The sequence below is a fragment of the Vanacampus margaritifer genome, chromosome 1, assembly GCF_051991255.1.
Source record: "Vanacampus margaritifer isolate UIUO_Vmar chromosome 1, RoL_Vmar_1.0, whole genome shotgun sequence".
NCBI classification, from domain to species: domain Eukaryota; kingdom Metazoa; phylum Chordata; class Actinopteri; order Syngnathiformes; family Syngnathidae; genus Vanacampus; species Vanacampus margaritifer.
The window spans coordinates 55,034,987-55,059,859 of record NC_135432.1 but is presented as its reverse complement, the minus strand read 5'-3'; the positions used below and the strand labels follow the sequence as shown (position 1 = coordinate 55,059,859).

The window sequence follows — 24,873 nt, the reverse complement described above, 5'->3', positions numbered from 1 at the left end:
AGAGAAGCCGCATGACGAATATGAATTGCAAATTAAGTTAACATAAGTCAACGCATGCTGTTTGTGCATTTCATTGAGGAGCCCAGTACTTTGTCGTGCTTACTGATGGCTCATGTTTTGAATATTTTACACCTGGCTGATTATTGCAACCACCTAAATTCTCAGTACAATTTGATGTTGTTCTACGCCGCGGAAGTAAAAATATTATTGAAATCACACTTCAGTACAACTCGTTGATTATATTATGCATACCTAATGTTGTGTCAAGCAAGTGCATTTTTAGGGCCCCATTTGGGTTGAACACAAATGGAATCTACAGATTTAAGCCCCTGTGCTATATACACTAAGAAAAGTTGGGTAAAAAAAAAAAGTTTATTTATTTTTTTAGTTTCAACCTAGCTACTGGGTTATTATAGCACCATCCCAACAGTAATTAAATTGACCCAGCAGAATGTTGGGTCAACTCAAAATTAAATCAACTTTTGTTGTTGTTGCTGATAAACTGTATAAACTGGTGTCTACAAATGCTGTCTACATTAGGGGTGTGCCCCAAAAATTGATTCTCATTTAGTACGATTCAGAATCGATTTTAAATGTCCCAAAATCGATTTTTATTTAAATTATTTTATATTGTCTTCCCTTTTTGTGTGTATGCCTTTATTGGGAGTGCTGTTCATGTTGTACCCCATTTGGCCACTTAGGGGCAGTGTGGTTCCACGTGGTCTGATACACTGTTAAGTTGTAGCCACATTAGAGAGTAGAAGGAAAAAGTTACAATCAAGTTATTCCAATAAAAGTTTTTTTGCAGCGTGGAGCCGTTCTTTTGAGTGATAAAAGTGCCGCGAGTAGCGCTCTAGTTAGCATTAGCGAGTCAGACTGGAGGGTAGCACGGTGGCTGACTGGTTAGCACGTCCGCCTCCCAGTGCAGAGGACGTGAGATCGAGTTCGGGCTTCGGCCTTCCTGGGTGGAGTTTGCATGTTCTCCCCGTGCTTGCGTGGGTTTTCACCGGGTACTCCGGTTTCCTTCCACATTCCAAAGACATGCATGGCAGGTTAATTGAACACTCCAAATTGTCCATAGGTGTGATTGTGAGAATGGTTGTTCGTCTCTGTGTGCCCTGCGATTGGCTGGCAACCAGTTCAGGGTGTACCCCGCCTACTGCCCGAAGCCAGCTGGAATAGGCTCCAGCACCCCCGCGACCCTTGTGAGGAAAAGCGGTCAAGAAAATGGATGGATGGATGGATGGAGTCAGACTGGAGTAGATCATTACGATTCCTTGAACATCTATAAATTGAAGCAAAAATCATTGTCAATCAAATCATTTCGAATCAAAAATCGTTCATAATCGAACATGGATTCTGAATCGAATCGCACACCCAAAAATTTGAATCAAATTGAATCGTGAGACATTAAAAGATTCCCACCCCTAGTCTACATGTCATTATTTTGATATTTTAAGGTTAAAACACTGGGATAAACACAATTTGGCTGTTAGTCCCCTCATTACATGAGAAGTGGCCAACTACGTCACTTGTGGATCGTGACGTAGTCGCCCCCACCACCCACCGGCTCAGTCTCGTACACGCCTCCTTAAACGCCTTCATGGCAAGTTGCTGCTGTCAGTCACAGCCAGACCACACCCAACTCTCTTCCCATTCACAATCCAACGGTCCTCCAGACCACACCCCCTCTGAACTGTTATGACTGTATTTTAGGTTGGGTTATTGGGTCAAGTCATAGGGTCATTTTGTTATGATGATTGATGTTGTCGGCTCCTTATGCAGTTACTATGTCCCTAGTGATGATAATGCTTGATGATGTATTAGTCACTCTTAGTTTGTCTAGTCTTATTCAGTTACAATGTTTCTTATGTGATAATGTAAAATGATGTAATAGCCACGCTTAGTTTGTCTAGTCTTAGTCAGTTAATATGGTCCTTGTGATAGCCACTCTTACTTTGTATTTCAAACCTTGTTTGGGATTTCTGTTTTGTTTTTTGTTTTTAAATCGAAGTCTCACGTTTGCCTTTTTGTTGTTTTGAAATTGTATATATATATATTTTTTTGTGCACACCCATGCAATTGGGTCCTCAACCCTGCCCTATTGTGACAGGTGTGAAACATCGTTTGTCTCTAGCATCCTGTGACTGGCTGGCGACCAGTCCAGGGTGTCAGCTGGGATTGGCTACAGTTGACTTGCAATGCGGATGAGGACAAACTCTATAGAGAAATCGGATAGATGGGCAAATTGTGTGTGTAAAGCAACTGTCCATTGTGCTGAACTAGCAGTCAATCAGCCAAGCAGATAGGATAATCCTATTGCCATATTAAATGCAGGGTCTTCTTTGCATGCTCTGAGTTGAGTTTGAGGGTATTTGTGAAGGTTAGGAACGGCATAATGTATAAATTCTGCTCCAACCAAAAGTAATTTCATGAATAATATGACTTTATTGGCACAAATCAGTCTGCTCATTTAATGCATCACTTAACACGATAAAGGCAAAGCTTGTTCTCAGCACTTCTGGGGGTAATATTTTGGAGTGATTTCCTTCCTGGCTGCTGCTTCTTCTTTAAGAGTCCCCTCCCCGCCCCCCTCTCTGTATTTTTAGCTGAGCCAGCCACTTCATTTGCTGGATAGGACGGTTGCGCCGTGTGATCTCTCCTCATCCTTTTGATAAATGACATCCAGTCGGACGCTCGCGGACTGGCCAAGGGCCTGCACAGCCAGCAGCACCTCCGTGGACATGTCGCGGGCAGGTTAGGACCCTTGGTCGGATGCTGCGTCCCAGCCTGTGGATGCTCGCTGGTCCGTGATGAGACGCAATGTTGCATGCACTGGACGCATTTTATTTTGACACCAGGTAAATCCTCGTTTTGTATTTTTATTTTTTTAAAAGAGGACCACAACGCTACCTTCCCGTCTTCTCTTGGATTGTGGATCAGAAGCAGGCGTCAAGACGGAGGGGGTGGTGGAGCATCGAGGAAAAAACAGGGGCAATATGCGAGAGCGGGACTTCATGCCCAATATGGAGAGGGGCAAACCCGCTACTTATACGGGGGACAAAAAGGCTAAGATGGCTGCAAAGACCAACAAGAAGTGGGTGAGACTAGCCACGGTCTTTGCTTATGTATTGTCCGTGTCCTTAGCGGCCATCATCCTGGCTATTTACTACAGCCTCATCTGGAAGCCCACCAGCTCATCCTCGTCCGCATCCGCTGGTAAGCCGGGGGTCACGGCCCCCCCGGCGAACGTCACCGCTAACGCGTCCGAGTGGAACTCCACGCAGGTGCCGCTCAACCACACCGCTAGACAGGGTTCGACTCCACGGGCTTTTCAGTGGGATCACACCGAGGAGAGCGATGATACGATGGGTGGACTTTACGCATTACCTCGCGGAGCCACGCAGAGATCGGGAAGCGTGGACAGGAAGACGCGAGGGGACGAGGAGGAGGAGGAGGAGGAGGATGCGCTCAATCCGGGAGATAGAGCGGAACGTGATCCGGATGAGGTAGCTTCTGATGCGACGACCACCGTGCCACCGAGCTCTGGGACGAGGTCCGAGTGACCGCGGCCTCCCACCATCCCTCCCACAAAAAGTCACCATCCCACATGTAGGCCTTGTGTGTTGACAGACAGCCGCTGGTCGGACAGAAAACACAACACACGTCACTCATTTGCAAATCCACTTATGGACTGTGAGCGTCACTTTGGACCTGATCCTTTTCTGTGACCCATGAATGATACATAAGGGGGACCCTGCTGCCTGTTATCGAAGAAACCCCAGCTATGCTGTTGTTTAAGTTTGTTTGTTTTATTAGGCCGTTTGAATGCCTTAAACCCATGTTGGACTGTTTTAAGGGCCCCTCTATATGGATGGACAACTGTGGTAAAGATAATTTGCCTAAAGAATCGAACATGACTTCCATCACTTCCCTTCATGAACGCTGACTTGTTGCATTTTGACATATAGGCTATATTTACTTTCATGGATCAAGCCTGGATTTCAAGTAGAAGAACTTGCATTATTGAGTTATGCTCAGGTATGTGCATATAACTTTGTAAATGTATTGTGCTATTGGTTATGTACATATAGAAGCGGGCATACATCCTTTTTTGGCCTTGATAAATCTATAGTGTAATTAGATGATTTTTATTAAAGGTACCTTATGTACAACAGGTATAACTATATCCCAAATATACAAATAAATAACATAAAAAATGATTCAGTTCTATGGTTTGGTGATATTGATTCAGGCTCTTCATTTTATACATTACCAAAAAAAAGACAAGTTTAAAGGAATGAATGAAGACAGCGTCACTACAGGCGATTAAAAATGATGAAAGGCACACACACAATTATATTTTAGGCGACCAGTAGTTTCGTTTTGATGACATTTTCCGCAGCAGCCAATGTAACATTTGATCGTGTTTTAAAATAAAATAGAAGTGCAATGAATAATGAAAATCAATCCATTACAAACTAATCAATTTGTATTTAGGATCATCAATTAATGGAAACCTTGTTTAATTTTACATTGTACAAATCACCACAATTTCAGCATTTCAACAATAAATATTTTCAGATTTCTGTAGCTGCATGTAAGCAGTCTTATTATCTTTATGTTGAATCAAAATCAAACATTTGCAAACATGCTTTTACTTTTGAAAAAAAGTGATCGGTCTTTTTTTCTGACTATTTACGGAAACCAAAATTAATCTGTGTGTGTGCATTTACTGCATTCTCAATAAAATAAAAAAAATCTATATAAAGTTGAAAATTAAAACTTTTTTTTAATCAATCAGATAATCAACATTCATATATATATATATATATACATATTTTTTTTTATTATTTACTATTTTTAAGTTGCAGCTTTCCACAAATGTTTTCGAACACTGGCCAAAACAGAAAACAATATATTTTGGTGAGAGTCTGGGTAAGTACAGAGGATCCATATATGCCATTTCTCTTCTTTGCTCTCCACACCTTGGATTGGGCCGGTTGGTTTTCCGCTTCAAAAATACAGGGAGAAAAAACATCAACGACAATTTGACAACAACAATCGAAGACGACAAGGATTTGGTGTATTTGCTGCGCGTTTTATTCGAGAGGAGACTGAGGGCAACAAGAAAACGGACAGCCGCTGCAAAATGGACACAGTGGCGTACAACAGATGAGTGTTTGGAATTACCAACAATGTTAAGAACCACTACTTTAGTGGTATGTGAAAGAATGAAATACAAATAAGAAACTCAAGGCGCTAATTAGCGAACCACCAGGCTTCCCGTTCTGTCTCCCTCTGTTGGTCACCGTTATTTTTCACGTTTCTCGGACGGGTTGTGATTCCTTGCAGGGCTGAACTGGTCATCTGGCATACAGGGCACATGCCCGATAGGCCGATATGATGCAATATTTTCCTCTATTTTACCCCATAAGAGGCAGGAGACCATTAATCAACAATATAAACAGCAAACGGAAACAGCGGGCTGGCCGGTCTAAATCAAAATGCCGATTTTTTGGTGCCAGTCCAGCTCTTATTTCTTGTGTGTTTATACATTCTTGGACAATTAATCTGATTCTGATAAAATTGTAACATTTAAATCACGCAATGAAGTCAAACATATTAGAAAATATTATCTATGCATACAGCCTGTTTAAACATGATTTATTTATTTATTATTATTATTAATCATTAATTATTATTATGTATCTATTTTTATATCATTATTATTATTATTCATCTATTTTTACATCATTACTGTATTTTAAAAGTTAAAATACTACAGGGATAGTTGATGGAGATTTGCATATAACTGAGTGACATTCAGCTGTAGTTATACCGAAAGTGCTCATGAAATCATCTCAAACAGTAAATCTAAAAAAAACGACCTGACGTTTAAGAGGACTCCAGATCCACAGATTTTTAAAGAGTGATATTAACCCCTGCGTGTAAACTGTCAAAGGCCTCCCCGCCTTTCACAGATGTGTTGCAACAGCTCCCACTGGAACCACTTCACACAGTCACAGGTGTGCAACTATGATGTGGAAATAAGAGCAAGCGCTCCGCGCTATTCGTCAGTAGCATGTGAGGGAGGCGGATCGATCTGAGCGCCGGCTGTATAAAGCAGAGAGGAACACATTACACAATGCGGCTTGGTGCTATTTTTGATCCATCTCTCTGAAACGAACCATTTGCTTCCCATGTTGGTGTTGACAAGCGGTGACCAAATCCCATGTGACTGGCAGGGGCCCTAGAAATAATAATGCCCACTTTGAGTTGGGGCCCAAAGCCAAACAGGAAGTCCTGTCCAGGGAGGAAAACAACAACACACGATTCAGAATTATTTGTGCTAAAAAAAAATATATATATATATATATATATATAAAAAAATATATAAATAAAAAAAAAAGTGCTGCAGGTGCCATAATGAGAACCCTGTCAATATGTGGCTTCTGTATTAAAACGCAACCGTGACATATGTGTTTCCAGTGCCACACGCAGCTGCCTGTGATTTATGAAAAGCAGCAATAACTAACCTATTGATTGATTGGGGTCGTCAGTGCTGCTGACAGTTATTACCGAAAGCTACGACTTGTGACCTTCTGACTCCTCTCACCCGGGAGGAGGATGACCTTTACTGAAATGAAATTACTCATTGGTCATATTAGAGGTTAGTGATAATATGTCATGTCAAATAAGTCAAAGATATGCAAACTACAAAACACAAAACCGCCCCTTCTCCCTCTAAAACTGGTTGAGTAGCTTTTATTCATTTTTAGAAAGCATGAACAAAATCATAGTTGCATAATATAGTTAAAAGTGGTACAATACAGATCAACTATTTTGGCTCATTACAACTGCGCAAAAAAAAGGAAACAAAGTTGTTTGGTAGAAACGGGCTTTTACGGCCTTTATTTAGACAAGCATAAAATCTTAATAGCGCCTGAAGGTTTTAATGCTAATGCATCTGAAATATGTAACAGGGATTCAGTAATGAATCATCAAGTTCCGCAAAAGGGATTTTCAGGAGTAATAAAACTGTCTTTTACTGTACAAGGTAGAAAGTAGTTGCATAACAAGCTGAATCACATCCAAAGAAATTGATGTGGATGAAGCTGCTTTGTTGCAACAAAACGACATTTTCTGAGAAAATGATAATTAAAGATTTTTACTCCATGTACAGCACTTTATAATATAGGCAGCAATGGCTGTTTTAAAGTGCTTCATAAAGTTGAGTTGACACTAATCACTTCCTTATTCTTGTTTTGAAACATTGAATGCTAGAAATATGTTCTATGCGCCATCGCTAGCCTAAACATGACATTCTGATTAATAATGCATTTGTGGAACATTAATTAAGCAGCAAAATCTCGTTGTTGTTTTTTTAAAACTCCATCTCATTTTGCCACTTGTTGTCGACTGAAAACGACATCACAGTTGCTAAGGGCTCAGGTAACGATCAATCACTGATTTTCTGTGTTTGGTCATGTGACGTACACAAGCTGAGCTGTGATTGGTCATTACCTGAGCCCTGTGCAACTGTGTTGTCATTTTCAGTCGGCAAGTGGCAAAATGGCCACCACCTAAGATGGTTAAAAATATATTTAAAAAATGGGTGGATTTTTGCTTTTTGATTTCTGCTTAAATTATATTCCACATTAACTCATTCACTGCCATTGACAGTTATAGACCTAAAAAAATCATTTGAACTATTTCTATTAGTTTAACATTTTTTCTACTTTTGTTAACAAGAGTATGAAAACCTAGACTCTTTTTGTAATTGTACTATTAGAACAGATATGAATGTGTGATTAATCGTGAGTTAACTTTTGAAGTCATGCAATTAATTACAATCAAAAATTTTAATCGCCTCGAATTTTTAAGAATCTTTAAGTCGCGCCAGGCGATTAAAAATTTTAAGCGTAATTAATCACATGACTTCACTAGTTAACTCACAATTAATCACAAATTTTATATCTGTTCTACATGTACAATAAAAACATATAGATTTTCTTACTCTTGTTAACAAAAGTAGAAAAAATGTTTAACTAATAGAAATAGTTCAAATGAATTTTTGACGTCTATCGCCGTCAATGGCAGTGAATGAGTTAATCAGAATACCATTTTTAACATACTGTAAAAACATTTTGGGGGTTGACTAAGACTTCCCTAACAAATTCATTATGTATGGCAAAAAAAACTTTTACAATCATAACACTCATAAGGTCTTTTCCTTATTGTAATAACTGTTGAACAACCTGACAAATATGTTTAAGGGACATTATTTACAGTATATTCCTAACACAGTGTGCGCAATTCAGTTGTATGTCAACAGAACACATTTATTGCACCGCTCCAAATTATTTTGTTTAGGCTCGGGTTTCATAGATGCCACTAAGGTCTAATTGTTACATCCTGTCTGGGTCAGGAGATGACGCACACACTCTGCGGGGACGTCAGTCTGCCTTGAGATTCTGGCATGGTCAACGCAGACTTTAAGTGACATGCGTCGCCTGTAATGAAACACCTCAAGAGCCTCCAAATGTTACCTCGCCATGTGTAAAACGTGGCTCTTGAATCAAATTAGCTTGCATGGTTTGCAGCTGTGCCGCAGCTTAATAAACAGGCGAGTCGTTTTCAGGTGTGCGCTTCATTTTATTTGCAGATTGGTATCATCAGGCACGGTGAAAATTATGTACAATATTAGTTGCAAATATCAGGAGGAAATACAGTGTAGCATAGCTTACATGTTTCTTTTATGAGCACAAAAAACATTACCATGTTGCACTTGCTAACCTAGCTAAGCGGCAAACAAGCTAATCTAAGCTAATCAGCTGTGTCTTTTTTCTGGACTTATTTGTGTCCAGTACAGAAGTCAACCCCCAAATTTTCTTTTTAATAATATGTTTGATGCAGCCACACTAGTCTAAACATGGTATTCTGATTAGTATTGAGTTTGTGGAACATTAGTTAAGCAGCAAAATCCACCAGTTTTTATCCATCGCAGTGGGTGGCCATTTTGCTACTTTTTGTCATTTTATACGACAGCGTATTTGGGTCATGTATAAATATGCGGGGTCAATATTCAGAGAAAAAAAGTAGCAAATTTGCGACTTTATAAAGTGGCAAATCTATGAAATTATAAAGTGGCAAATAAACGAGAATAAAAAACTCCAAAACTTACGAGAAATACTACTACTACTACTCGGTTGTTTGTGCCGATATATTTCAGTCAGGTTTTCAAAAAAGGAGATAGTAAATAACCATATCATGTTAAGCATGATTTGCGAAGGTCCACATCCTGAAAATCAAGCATTTAAGTGAATTTGTTAAAATAAATATTTACTTGTACATTAATGATTCCAGAATTATTATTTACACATTCATACATTTTGGTGTTTTTTTTGTACATGTAACTAAGTTGATGTGTCATTCACTTGCATTTAGCTAAAGTATGCTAGCTTCTGATTGGTTAGTGTTTAGTCAGCTGATAGGGGATCAGGAAGTGTTGTCTCTCTAGCTGCCGTGTATGAGTTCAAATTAAGAATGAATCCGTCTCCGTCCGGCCTTTTTTATTTTATAAACAGTGTCCCATTAACCACCAACGAATCCTCACATTAGACGCTACGTAGCAACGCTACGTGTATTTTTCGTAAGTTTCTGCGGTTGTTTTCTCGCAAATCTGCCACTTTATAAAGTTGCCAATTTGCGAGTTTATAAAGCGGCAAATTTGTGAGTTTTTTTCTCAGAATATTGCCCTCGCCCTTTAAAACATATATATATTTATACGTGGCCCTAATACGCCGTCATACAAAATGGCCGCCGCTGGATGGCTAAAAACGGCTGGATTTTGCTGCTTGACTCCGACTCATATTCCACAAACACAGTGTTTAGACTAGTAAGGCTCCCTAGAACCAACCGTATTATTGTAAAGAAACATTTTGGGATCATTTCTACTTCAAAGAATGTCATTTAAAAACCTTTCGTCTTCAGTGACATAGCCATCGATGCAAATAAGTTGTCATCTCACTCGACCACCGCTCATTGACCTTGAACAACGTTTTTTCCTCAAGCAGGCTTTCTCAGTGCTGTGGATCGCAGAGCGAACATAATCCTACACTGCACTCGAGTCCTCAAACAGCCTACAGGACTGATTTCCATTATATTAACACCCCCACTGCAGTGCATTGCGTCATACCCTGGAAACTATTGGCTACCTTTTGCACCAACGTGCACTCCGATACTATGCATGCAAATCTGCTTAGTTGTTTCAAAAGAACACTTGACATTGACGGAGAATAAGGTGTGTATGCTTTGCAGCGAGCCAACGAGTTGTCCCCAGAGACAGAAGGCTGCTATGGTGACCGCCACGGGAGGAGATAATTAAAATAGTAGCACACAAGGGAGGGCCCACCTGTAAGGCAAAGAGGGAGCAGTTTCCAATTCAGTACCTCTGCAGAGAGCTCATCAGAAATTAATCAAATCCAACATGAAAGAGGTCTCAGAGGGCCAAAGTCGATAGGCATGAAGACTCAATGCATGCCCGTCACATTTTCTGCTATTCTTGTCTTTTTTTTAAAGCAATTCTTGTTTGTCCAAAGCACCTGGATCGCAGCGAAGATAGCTGGATTTGTATTATTTTTCAATAACAATGCTTTTAATAGATCACTACTCTCCTTAACTCACTCACTGCCATAAATTCATTAAAAAAAAGATTATTAACTCATTCACTGCCATTGACGGCTATAGACGTCAAAAATTCATTTGAACTATTTTTACTAGTTTTACATTTTTCCACTTGTATTAATACGAGTATGAAAACATAAAAAAGAAAATTATTGTACATTAAGAGCAGATATAAAATTTGTGATTAATCGTGAGTTAATTATTGAAGTCATGTAATTAATTACAATTAAAAATGTAATCACCTGACACGATTTCAAAAAATAAATAAAAGATTATTAAAAATTAGGGGCATCAGGCGATTAAAATTAATAATTGTAATTAATCACATGACTTCACTAGTTAACTCACGTTTAATCACAAATTTTATATCTGTTTTAAATGTACAATAAAAAAAATAGTTTTTCACACTCTTGTTAACAAAAGTGGAAAAAAATGTTAAACTAATAGAAAAAGTTCATATGAATTTTTGACGTCTATAGGCGTCAATGGCAGTGAATGAGTTAAAAATTCGGGGCGTCAGGCGATTAAATTTTTTAATCGTAATTAATCGCATGACTTCACCAGTTAACTCCCGATTAATCAATAATTTTATATCTGTTCTAAGTGTACAATAAAAAAGAAATGTATTTAAGTTTATTTGCAGGTTTATGCAAAATCTACAGAACTGAAAGAACCCGTTATTTAGGTGCAGATAGATACCATCATTTGGTCCAAAAAAAGAAAAAAAGGAGAGCAATGATGATGACATGTCAAATGAACAATACTGAGCTCTCCAGAAAAAAAAAGATACCATCATTTGGAGCAGTGACCATGATCCTGAAGGTCATATTTTTCTTAGGTACTAATTAAACTCGCTCAGCAGATTCATTCATTGTGGCGTTGCACTTACAGGACCACAATTGGTCTTCATGAGAGTCTACAGCACAGAAAGGCTTTATTGTTTTTTTGGTGTCCCCTTGCAAACAGTTCATTTATATCACACGCGTGCGCACGCATTTAAATCACATGAGCAGACATGAAGGACACAGCTGCGGAGCCACAACCATCTTTTTAATGCGCCCTTTGAGGCGTTACAAATACATCTAAATACAAAATCACGTCGGACAAATTGCTAAAAATATTGCTAAACTCTTAAGCTCCCAAAGACGATAAAAAAAAATTAAAAAAAGGTAATTGACACTGTCGTCGATGAAATTAGAACAAAACCTAAGAGGGGTTTTTGTTTTGTTTTGTCTTTTTATGGTTGCAAAAGCTTTAAATGCATTTTCTGCTTGGAATTTGATGATTTTTGACTTTTTATATAATCACAGTAACTTGAAGCCGTAAGAACCCTGCAGTGTGTCAGTTAACAATTGTACTTGTGGTTACATAACTTTTTTTTCTTCTTTTTTTAACTATACTACAGCATTCTACCAAGATCATATTTGGACTAAAGATAAGGCCATGTATCATGATTTTTGACTCTCAGTTGAATGGAAGCACATAAAAATAAAAAAAAACACTTCCATGAAGAAACGTGAAATACAAGAGAAAGTCTGGGTCGATGAATGCACGCTGTCAATTATATTCGATAAAGCCAAAATACAAGGCACACAGCAACATTCTCAGGATGCTTGTCAAATGGGACTCCCCCCCCCCCCCCACAAAGGACAAAGAAAACAGCGTGAAAGGGCAGCTGCGGTTGAATGTCTGTGTCTTAACTACTGACAAACAACTCATGGACATGCTTGATTTATTTTCAACATCTCAAGTGGATTCCCTTCCAGATGTGCCTCAAGGCCTCAGTGGACAACTGTCTATCCACGCACTGTCTGTTTAAATGGCATCAAAACAAACCCTAAGTGCAAAAATCTTACTTTTGAAGGTTTGACCAGTGTATTTCATTTCCCTGCTGTCAAGCCTAATGTGCAAAGTTCCATTTCTTATCAAGTGCATACAAACGTTTCATGTAGCCAGAAAGTGACCATAGTTTGACCCAATTATGTTAGTGGCTATATATCAACATTTACTGGAAAATCCAGTCAATAACACTTAATAAAAACAAAAACAAAAAAAACAAGGGGACGGTATCATACAGGGGGATTAATAGACAAAAAGAAAAAGAAAAAATTCACGATGTTTACCAGGACCTATGGGTCGGAAAAACAAATATATATATATATATATATATATATATATATATATATATATATATATATATATATATATATATATGTATATATATATATATATATATATAACCGATTTATAGTACATTTCATACACAATATAACTCAATATTCACACTCACGCAATATTCATATTCACGCTTTACATGCTGTATTTAAAAGTAAAACATTTAAAAGCAGTTACAAAGTTAAAGAGAATTAAAAGCAACGTAAAAATAATAATAATAATAAAAAAATAGCTTACTAAAATGACTGTGCTAGAACAAGATTTTCGAAAACATGATTTTAAAAATACTGTGAAAAACCTGAATGAAAGTTATAAAAGAGGATAGTTTTGGACTTGGATTTGAAAACATTTACACTTTTTTGGTATGTTTTCAATCTTTATTCATATCAGTCACTCTGATAATAAACGAAACCAGCAAATCGGGGGACCATATTGTACTCAAGAACAGAGAGAGAGACAATAAGCTTTTAAACTGTGATTTTTGGGGGGTCGGTGTTTGTTATTCACAGGATTTTACAGTTTATTTTCCATTTGAAAGTTGGGAACATTTCAATGCGTCAAGCTGAGCGTTACATGTTTAAGTCAGGTAAACACACTTACTTTTAAAACAGTTGGGTCCAAAATAACCCAATCACGGGTCAAAAATGGACCAATCCTTTACTTTAGGTCAAGAAATTGTTTTTTTAATGTAAAACAACTCATAAATATTGGTCAAATCCTTTACTTGGGTAAAAAAAAAAAAAGGGTAATTTTGTATCAAATTGACCCATGAAGTTGATCGGTCCATTATTGACCCATAATTGGGTTACTTTTGACCCAATTGTTTTTAGAGTGCATAATGGCATGCATATGCCATGCGCAAATGTACAGCATGAGACAATCATTTTAAAGATGTGCACCCAAGCAGTGCTTGCAAAATGCCCTCGTTTTATATTGTCCATATCAAAAGCATACAGATACATGTCAGTAGTTCCGTCTATAAATCAACTCTATTGCTTAAAAAATAAGATCTGTCGTTAATAATGACTGTCTATGAAACGGGTATAAGGCCTTCGACTGATGTTGGAAGCAGCTGCTAACGCAAAAGCTCCTCACACTGTTTGGGTGGGAAAAGTGCTGATTTTTTTCCCCCATCATTGAAATTGGCCCTAGGGCAGAATTAGGCACTAAAACAAATGGACTAAGTCACAAGTTTCTTTTCAAGGCCAACCTCCATAATGCAGCCTGCATACAACAACACATGTAAACAATCATTGGTATTGCACACTAACACACGGGAAGTGATGCGTCGCCACGCATGCGTTTGTACTCGTAAAGTGCTCTGAAACGCTTGCCACGCCTTCATTGGACATCCGTATCGGAGTCTTTCAGTATTTGCAGCCGCAAAAAATGTTAAACAATCTTCCCGTGCTCTCTCGCCTGCAAACAAAGAGCAGAAACTGTGATTACCTTCCCATTCGTCACAAAAGTCACCCCGTACATCTCGCTGTGCACAATTTAAGAAGGAAGTCGATTCCGGTAGGGGATGAGATGAAGCGCCTGCATGAGACTATTGCTGCTGCACTTCAACTGGCCCCCGGGGGATGGTGAATATACTTAAACTGAAATTGGATATCACACGGCTGCCGTTCTCACACGCTGGCCCGGCCGTCTCCCCCCCTTCAATCTATTTAACATCATCATCCGTTTGCACTTGCCATCAGTCAATTTACACGCCTATCGATTCCCCCCCGGCCCTCTGCTTCTGCCGCACACTGACCTTGTCGCTGCAGCTGAAGTGCTCCGGGTGTGACTCCCCTGATTCCAGGCTCAAGACGCATACACGGGAATCGGTAGCTTCTTCTGTGAAATGAAAACAGAGTCAGGTCACTTGGTGGCCACGTCAGTCGCTAAACTTGCATAATCTAGTGTACGCTGTTGGCCTTTAAAAACGTCTTGAGTAGGAAAAGACCGGTTATCGGCGCCGATATTCAGCATTTTGACGAATATCGGCATTTTGAAGAATCATTCAGTCGATAATAGAGCCATTTTAAAAAAGTGTTTGAGGTAAAAATAATAATCAGGGAACTCATTATTTAAATTAGATTCTTCTGACCCTGAGAACTCTCTGCACCTTCTGTCTTTGTTTGAAATCAAAACTAAAATAAGTCAAATGCTAATACTTCAGACATTTTGAAAAAAAAAAACTTTATTTACTGACTGTAGCAAACAATAGGGAGCGATTTACTTATGTTTTTTTTGTTTTTTGTTTTTTTACTTTTGAAGACATACTACTGCCCCTTGAAGAATCCTAAACTTTTTGTTAAATTTGTAAAACAAAGATATCTATTGACTAAGATTTTTTTTTAACTCCAATATTTTACGAATCCTAAACGTTGTTCGATAAACATATGCTTAAAATAAAATAAAAAAATAAGAGCTGGAGTTTCCATTTTTGTTTTTTTATGCCAATATTTTCCCTTGTGAAATGGTTATCGGCATCCTTGACTGCTAATAATCGGTATCGGCCCTGAAAAAACTATATCGGTCTATCTCTAATCTTGAACACCAAGGGAGCTTTTAAATTTGGACGCTGGACTGGAGAGAGGAACCATTAAGTGGGTTAGCTTAGCGCTAGCTAGCTGCTACAACTGACAGGGCACGGATTGATTTTAAAACTTTACCAAAAGCAAAAAAAAAAGCACCCAGGGTTCTGCCATTGGCTGGTGTACATCGGTTAAAGTAAGTTATTTTGAACTAAAAATGAAAACTTTTCTGTAGGCTGTGTTAGCATATACAGTACACTTCGATCTCAAAAAATCAATATGAGGATTTTCATGCATTTATTGTACAAGTCCAGGCTCTACTAGGAACACAGGAGCCCCAAATTTTAGGGGCTCTAGTAGAAAACTTAGCAGGAGTTTGTCAACAATAAAAAATATTCATGACTAACTTCACGAATAAAATCTGTAAATTTACTGGTTGCAAATGCCTGACTCGATGAAATTTTTTTTAGGGGCAATATGCCACCATTTAGGGGGAGTCTGCAGCCCTGTGGTAGTTGTAGGATGTAGAGTGAATGACATTGAAATAAAGTCTCTCTATATTTTACACACACACATACACAAATGTGCTTTCTCTGCGCCGATTTTTGGGTCTGCGATTCGATTCAGAATCGATTTTTGATTAAGAACGATTTTTGCTTCAAAATGATTTGATTGACAATGATTTTTGCTTCAATCTATAGATTAGCTAACGCTAATTAGCGAGCTACTCGCGGCACTTTTATCACTCGACTCCACACTGCAAAAAAAACAACTTTTATTGGAATAACTTGATCGTGACTTTTTCCTTGTACTCTCTAATGTGGCTACAACTTAACAGTGTATTAGACCGTGTGGAACCACACTGGCCCTTAGTGGCCAAACCGGGTACAACATGAACAGCGCTCCAAATAAAGGCACACACAGACAAAAGCAAGACACTATAAAACAATTCAAATAAAATCGATTTTGGGACATTTAAAATCGATTCTGAATCGTACTAAATGAGAATCGCGATTCTTATGAGAAAAAATGAGCTATTCCTTTGCAAGGTGTACCTAATGAAGTGTCAGGTCAAACGCGATCCGTTTGTGGAAACAAACCATCTTATTGTATCTGTTTTATATTCTCCCAAGATTCAACTCATTGTGATGCAATTAGCTATCAGATACTGTTCATCATTGACGCACGTCAATAGCTTTTGCGGGTGAACCTAATGTTGTGTCTCGTGAGTGTAGAGTAGCCCACCTGCATTCGTGTTACACTTTGTGAGCTCCACAGGCTGGGCAAAGCTTTCCGGTAGACAAGCGCAGGCCTTTTCAGCAGGGGGGCAACAGGGCGCTGTGGGGGCACCGATGTCTTTTTTAGTACATTCACTTTCCGAAGCCTGCTGCTGCCAATGACTCGCTTCATCCTTGGCACTTCCCAGATGCGGCTGGAGCACTTTATGGCGGATCTTTTTCTGCGAGGAAGCTTTTAAGAAGCCTGTTGGACTCGATTGAGAGTTGTCGGAATCCCAAGAGCCTGCGATTTGCTTTGTGTGAGCCCCCCGGATGAGCTCCTGCGAGAATCGCACTTTCTTCTCTGAAGCTCGAGAGGATGAGGCGTCTTCTTTATCCTGCTTTGAGGTGTTTGAACCTTTGGATCCAATCACTTCCTCACACGTATTTGAAATATCTGGACTGAGCGGCAGCTTTGTTTTGGAGTCCTGATCTCTCCGCTCTTCGGCATCAGCATCTGTGATTGCATCAAGTTCCTCCAGGAATTCCTCCAATGGTGCATCTGGAGTCTAAAAACCAGACATAAAAGTTTCTTTAAGATATTTCTCTGAGCTCAAATTTCTAAAATAGTTGACCTCACCTGTAGATCTCCGCCTTCTTCTTGATCTTCCCATCTAAAAGGGCCACCGATAAAGTATTAATAAGCGGGATTCATGTTTGTATTTTTGCATGCATATTTGTAGTTTCATTGGCAGCTGCATGATCTATGGACTTTTTTTTTAATACGTTTTATTTATCCATATTTTTGTATTTATTTAGTTTTTATTTGATATTATTATATTATTATATTTTTCATGGGACAACACTGAAGAAATTAAACTTTTGCTACATTAAATGGTTATTGTAAATAACATAAAAAGTGTACATTTACTGTCTCCTCAAAATAACTCATAGCCATGAGTGGGTAACTTTTCAAATTGTGTCCAAACATCCAATTCCCCGCCCCATGAGGCTAATGTGGTGCTTTGCAATTATTTTGTTAAGCCCCTAGGAAGAAGACCCCCCCCCCCCAAACAACTCTCCGCTGAGACTGTAAATAGTGTCATTTGTCTATAAAATTGTTCTAGGCACACCTCTGTATAGCATTTGATCCTTATTAAAATTAAAGAATACAATAAAGAGAAAGAAATGTAGAACCAGTTACAACAATGGTGTCCAAACTACGGCCCATTGTCCATTTTCGAGCGATCCTCAGCACAGCTACAAAAATAGCAGCATTTTTTTTTTTCATGCAGTGTGAACGGTTCAATTCCCATTTTTTTCACACCCGACCTGGGCCTCTTTCGTATGTGGATATAAATCGGATATGTATGTATGTCTGCAGTGTGAACGCTCATCCGCACGAATCCGATTCATACGTCATCAAAAGCCTGATATGCGCTCTACGCGGGCGGCAGAAAGACACGTCTACATATACAAAGCTGTTTTGAGTAACTGTTAACTTTTTATTTGTCTTTAATTTACAGCAGCCAAACGTGAGCGAGTGTGAAATCAGTCCACCTATCGGGAGCGGGCGTTCGCACAGCTTAACTCATTCACTGCCATTGACGGCTATACACGTCAAAAATTCATTTGAACTATTTCTAGTTTAACATTTTTTCCCACTTTTGTTAACAAAAGTATAAACACCTAGAATTTTTTTGTATTAGAACAGATGTAAAATTTGTGACTAATCGTGAGTTAACTAGTGAAGTCATGCGATTAATTACGTTTAAAAATTTTAATCTCCCGACACTCCTAATTTTAAATATTTTTTTCTTTAAAAAAACAACAACACATTATTAAAAATGTAATTATATATATATATATATATACGTGAGCGAGTGTGAAATCAGTCCACCTATCGGGAGCGGGCGTTCGCACAGCTTAACTCATTCACTGCCATTGACGGCTATACACGTCAAAAATTCATTTGAACTATTTCTAGTTTAACATTTTTTCCCACTTTTGTTAACAAAAGTATAAACATCTAGAATTTTTTTGTATTAGAACAGATGTAAAATTTGTGACTAATCGTGAGTTAACTAGTGAAGTCATGCGATTAATTACGTTTAAAAATTTTAATCTCCCGACACCCCTAATTTTAAATATTTTTTTCTTTAAAAAAAAACAACACATTATTAAAAATGTAATATATATATATATATATATATATATATATATATATATATATATATATATATATATATATATATATATATATATATATTTTTTTAAAGAAAAATTAGGGGCATCAGGTGATTAAAATTTGTAATCGTAATTAATCGCATGACTAGTTAACTCACAATTAATCACAAACATTATATCTGTTCACGGCTCACCTGTTGTCTGAGTTTGGTCACGTGACATTCGCAAGCTGAGCGGTGATTGGTCATTACATGAGCCTTGAGCAACTGTGATGTCATTTTCAGTCGACAGCAGTTGGCAAAATGGCCGCCCCCTGTGATGGCTATAAACGGGTGAATTTGGCTGCTTAATTCATATTCCATAAACACAATATTAACCAGAATGTCATGTTGCGACTAATGGGGGTGCATAGAACATATTTTGGGGAAAAAAGTCTTATTTTCCCAAGTGCTACTCTATGAAAATAAATAAAACAATATCTTCAAAAAAAAAAAAAAAAAGAAAGAAAAGGAAATTCATAATGCCCTTCAGATGTGAATGATTCTCGATTCCATGCCATCAACACACAAGAACATTTCACAACAGAGCAAAGCTACAGCGACAAAGAACATAGCGAGATGAATGAAGTCTTCAGGGATATTTAATCAGCTGCCACTACTGTTCAACAATCACCACATCCTTGGGAATTTATGTTTGAGCGCACAGTGCGGAAAAAAGATGTCCTCCCATGTTGTGTGAGACGTTCCGTATCCCAATGGTCGAATTAATTTATTCATCCGGGTGTTGTTTGTTTGCGTGCAAGCTGGTTTTAAAATAAGATGTCAGAGCTGTTACACTGACCTTCTGGCTCTTCCAGTCAGACGATCTTTGCCTTTTGCATTGCTGCTCATTACTTGAACGTTTTTAGTTGACTTGTCTTTGCCTCGCTTCTCATGACCTACGACAAATGAAAAGTCACTGTCAGCAGGAGACAATTTTTGGCCCTCAAGATATATTCCATCCATTTTCAATATTTCCTCATTAGAGTTGCAGATGAGCTGGAGCTAACAATATATAGACATTAGACAAATAACTATTCACAGTATATGGACACATTAAACTATAGTTTTCAAAGGTGCCACGCCATACCTGTTTTTCTCAAATAATCTTTGTTGCCCTTTTATCAGGTTTGCAAGATAATTTCGGTTGGAAACCCCGTAACACCTTTTTTTTCTTCGTTTTTCCCTTTTTTTTAAGCAATTCTTGTTTGTCCAAAGCATTTTTCAATAACAATGCTTTTAATAGATCACTACTCTCCTTAACTCATTCACTGCCATAAATTCATTTAAAAAAAGATTATTAACTCATTCACTGCCATTGACGGCTATAGACGTCAAAAATTCATTTGAACTATTTCTATTAGTTTTACATTTTTCCACTTTTATTAATAAGAGTATGAAAACTTAAAAAAGAAAATGATTGTACATTTAGAACAGATATCAAATTTGTGATTAATCGTGAGTTAATTATTGAAGTCATGTGATTAATTACAATTTTAAAAAATTAATCACCTGACGCTATTTTTTAAAAAAAAGAAAAGATTATTAAAAATTAGGGGCATCAGGCGATTCAAATTAATAATTGTAATTAATCGCATGACTTCACCAGTTAACTCACGATTAATCACAAATTTTATATCTGTTCTAAATGTACAATAAAAAAATAGTTTTTCACACTCTTGTTAACAAAAGTGGAAAAAAAATTTAACTAATAGAAATAGTTCATATGAATTTTTGACGTCTATAGCCGTCAATGGCAGTGAATGAATTAAATATTCGGGGCGTCAGGTGATTAAAAATTTTAATCGTAATTAATCGTATGACTTCACCAGTTAACTCACGATTAATCAATAATTTTATATCTGTCCTAAGTGTATAATAAAAAAGAAATTTCTAGGTTTACATACTCTTGTTAACAAAAGTGGGAAACAATGTTAAACTAATAGAAATAGTTAAAAAATAATTTTTGACGTTTAGAGCAATCAATGGCAGTGAATGAGTTAATTGGAATATCGAAAAGAGCATTGCTCTATATGGTAGTATGCTGTATATCAGTGTCTGTGGTATATGTAGTGAACTTATATAGTAATTTATCTACACTTATAATCATGATAGCTGGCTGGGGGACACTATTGGAAAAGTTAGCTGGCTTGTGGCAGCCAAGCATTCATAGCGACGTCACTAATGTTGATCCTTGTCAGCTCATTATTTAATTATTAATTATTACATTCAACTTGAATGTCCCCGGAGAAGTAAATACATCACTCACACATTTTGGCAACAGAAACTACAAGCTTTGCTATTTCACCCACAGGTGCATATGACATTTCTAACATAATTATTAGTAGTAAGTATTATATAAGTATTATTTGTAAGCTTTACATCGCTCTACAAAATGTATTTGCATATGTTTACAAAGTGAGTTAGAAATTAGCATTCTGGTTCCAAAATGCAGAGGAATTTCTCTCAAAATAAATTGAAGCCATTTAGGTGGGTTACAATTCTACATCACAACAACGCCTGAAAACTCATTGGCTCGTTTTTATACTGTGATCAGCTATTGCATACAATCAATAAATCACATAGATGTCCAACCTAAACCAGGTCATACATTCATTTTGACCTATATTATGCATAAAATAGTGGGCGGAAAATGTGATTTTAATGGCATGGGATCGTTCAATTAATCTACCATGAATGCTTTTGTAATGTGGAAGTACAAAGAAAAATCACACACAAGCATGCAAAGTCCACACAGAAAGGTCGGAACTGACATCCGAACCACAAACCTCGGAACTGCGAGTCGCGGGTTCTAATTACTTATTGGCCATTCATTTAAAAATGAAAGGGAGCCTAAGACTTTTCTCTCCACACAATGGTTTTAATTGTTAAACTCTTACTTAGACATCAATCAATGCTAAATGGCCGCTCCCTCTTTAACAACCCTTAAGCAGCTTTTGCCGGTTGTTCAAGAATAAGTTATAATGCATAATTTAATTCTCTTTGCTTTGTCTAAATTGAGTATTTATTTATAAAGCCACCACCTCCTGCTGGGTACTACATTTATAAAAATCTGTAGAACCTCCAGAGCCCACTATTCAATATTTTAGTATGTTAAATACTTTATGGAGCTCATTTAAATGAACAGATTTTAAATTGTTGCCATAATTCAACCCCAACCCTCCCAATAACCCGAGTGCATTTATTCTGTCAATTAGATATCCCGACAGTTTATTATGTTTAATTAACACCAAATGTATATAATCATTCCAATGGTATATCAGAGAACTACCATATTCAAATACTTCCTATAGTTTGAGTCGTTTGATTCTACAAGTTGATTACCCAAATACTTGTATTTATTATTTTATTTATACTTACAAACCATCAATTGTTAAATACTGAATAGGCAAAACAGCTTTACCTCGACAGTTACCTCGTGTGTCAGCACCAGACCTATGCTGTCCTCTTCTGGTGCTTCGTCCTCCTGTTAACATGAAAAAGAAGGATGGAAGTAAAACAACAGTCATAGAACATAATCAGGTTGCAACAATCTCACCTCTACTTGGAGGCACCCAATCTCTGTCAGGAAGCGATTTGTCTAAAAACCTACAGACAAAAGTTCAGTTTAGTTGATCAGTTTAAAAGGGTCAAGAGATTATGTTTAGCTCAGTGAATATAAATTCTCTTTCTCCATTTAAGCGATTCGTCATACTTAACTCATTGAGCATTTATTCAACTTAGCAGATAATTGTCGTGTATTTATGTAACAAGAATTTAAGAAATGAAAGTGCATCATGATGAAGTTATGCTTTGTCAGCTCACTAATACCATCTCAACAATTGGTGAATCAGACACAAATGTTTTCTGTTCCTCCTGGTGGTCCTCGTTTAAGCCTCACCAAATAAGGTAAGGCATTCCATCCCTCATCCCTTGGCTTAAAATAGCTGCTCCTCCCTTGTCTCTTTACATTTTGATGCTTCCCTAAACAGTACATTCATTCGCTGTGCTACGAGTACCAAGTGTCTTGTTTGAAATCAATTGTTGTCTTCTACACCCGCTGCGCTAGTAAATGCATAATATATGAGTTTAAAAACACATGTCCCACAAGCTGCTAATTGGCTCATTTTAAAATCACAAGAACTACTTTATCAATTAAAACACATTACTGTCGCTAATACAGTGCTTAACAAACTTATCAGCTCATCTATTATAAATTAAAGCATCATAAAAGGTTTGGCTTTCATTTTGTACCAATATGAAAAGAAATGAAGAATTTAAACCAATTTCATCTTTTCATACATCAAAAATGTATTCAAGCTTAACATTCAAACACTAACACATAATTTTTTGGTAAATATTTTTTTGTAAAAAAAAAATATATATATATAACAAGCAAGCAGGAGCAGCAGGAGTGGCTAGCAAGAACTCACGGGAAGCAGGTAACAAGAGCGGCTAACAAGAACTAGCTGGAACGGCTAACAAGAGAGGCTAGCGGGAGAAGCTAGCAAAAGCTAGTGAGGGCAAAGTAGAGAGAGACAAGCGGGAAGAGGGACTCAGCATCGACCACCTACTGGCCTCAGCTGTGGATAGTAAGCGGCGGTTGACCAATTGGTCACTAGCTGCGAAAACCACCAGAGGCTAACTACGTTAGCAAAGTTCTTCTCCTTTGGGTAAGATAGCGGCAAAATATGTCAGCCTCTAGGCGCATCACGACCTATTTAATTAACGATTACTAGACCTTATGAGTACAAACAAATGTAAAAATGTACGGTGATGTGATAGAACTTTTTTATTTTTGTATATTATTAACTCTTTGACTGCCAGACGTTTTCAGAAACGGGATGTCGCCAGTGCCAGCCGATTTAAGCATTTTGACTGATCTTTCAAGGTCCACAGAAAATGTTGTGTTTGGACTATGGAAACACACATACTACCAAATGAAAGAGTGAACTCTCATATTTCATCAGAAAAAAAAAGTTTGTTTCTACCTTATTCCGTTCTTCAGTAATCAACAATAGAAAATGGTTAGTTACAGCGAAATGCTCTGTTTTGAAACAAAAAGCGGAGAAAAAGAGCTTTTTGTGAAACTATGTTATTTCATGCACTCTAGTGAATTCTACACTTCTTTTTGTCCATGAATGATGCCACAAACACCTAAATAGTGCTTTACTTCTGTAAAACGCTTTCACCAACAATGAAAAAGTGTTTTTGGATTGCAAAATACGTTTATTTCCATTCAATAGTGTAACAATTTGACAAAACAATTTCGCAAACTATTTACAAATGTGTGCAACTGTGGTACTATTTACAATTATGTGGATGTTTCAAATAGTTTTTCTTTTTGTAACACTGCCCTGCGTGCAAGGAGAGGGAGCAGGATTTGCACAACAGATACGTTTCACTTCGATTGTCCGTTTCGCGTGCAGACGTTACACTTTCTTGACGGCCTTTTTTTCCGGGGAATAGCAAGTAGCAGACTGTACCCACTCCTCCGATGAATATGCATTGGACTCGGGGTACTCTTCGTCGTCCAATTGAACGTCCGCCTGAGCGTGCTCGGTTGTGCTCCGCGTTTTCCGGTGTTAGCATCGCTAGCCCGTGAACCTTTATGACGTCGTCATAGCCGCCGCGTCAGCGCTTCCAACTTCGGCGTCAACCTCGGAGTCACCATCATCATCATCGATGATGATCATCATCGTCATCAATGTGCTCTTTAGCGTTGGTCGATGCCTTTCGTCTTTGAAAAAAATTCCCAAGTGTGAGCTGCTTGCAACGAGTCGCCATTGTTCGCTTCCTCAGCCATCTAGCTCCGCCTCACGTCTTCTACTGCCGCGTCAACGCTTCCAACCTCGGAGTCACCATCATCATCATCGATGATGATCATCGTCGTCATCAATGTGCTCTTTAGCGTTGGTCGATGCTTTTCGTATTTGAAAAAAAATGCTCAAGCGTGAGCTGCTTGCAAACCGGTCGCCATGTTCTCTTCCCTTCCCCAGCCATTGTCCCCTCTAGCTCCGCCTCACGTCTTCTACTGACGCC

At 37.9% G+C, this 24,873-nt stretch overlaps 2 protein-coding genes across 12 annotated transcripts in view; one reads left to right on the top strand and one right to left on the bottom strand.

The window, feature by feature from the left end:
• The first annotated feature begins 2,622 nt into the window (after positions 1-2,622).
• Positions 2,623-4,223, top strand: LOC144059100 (uncharacterized). Its single transcript, XM_077577954.1, has one exon. It carries the CDS (start codon positions 3,000-3,002, stop codon positions 3,564-3,566), a length of 567 nt encoding a protein of 188 aa, XP_077434080.1. The 5' UTR covers positions 2,623-2,999; the 3' UTR covers positions 3,567-4,223.
• Positions 4,224-5,951: 1,728 nt separating this feature from the next.
• The window catches only part of ccdc9b (coiled-coil domain containing 9B), a 30,595-nt gene continuing 11,673 nt past the window's right edge, over positions 5,952-24,873 (bottom strand). For 9 of the 11 annotated variants that reach the window (XM_077555326.1, XM_077555332.1, XM_077555328.1 and 6 more), the window contains 8 exons: positions 22,391-22,440; positions 22,256-22,318; positions 19,634-19,730; positions 17,247-17,280; positions 16,635-17,175; positions 14,624-14,706; positions 6,192-6,306; positions 5,952-6,117 (listed from right to left, as the gene is read on the bottom strand). In XM_077555326.1, the coding sequence (XP_077411452.1) occupies positions 6,071-6,117; positions 6,192-6,306; positions 14,624-14,706; positions 16,635-17,175; positions 17,247-17,280; positions 19,634-19,730; positions 22,256-22,318; positions 22,391-22,440 (1,030 nt within the window). In that variant the 3' untranslated portion in view covers positions 5,952-6,070. Of the gene's footprint in view, positions 6,118-6,191; positions 6,307-12,953; positions 14,284-14,623; positions 14,707-16,634; positions 17,176-17,246; positions 17,281-19,633; positions 19,731-22,255; positions 22,319-22,390; positions 22,441-24,873 lie in introns of those variants that run through there. The other 2 variants (XM_077555327.1, XM_077555329.1) reach the window with 2 other exon arrangements.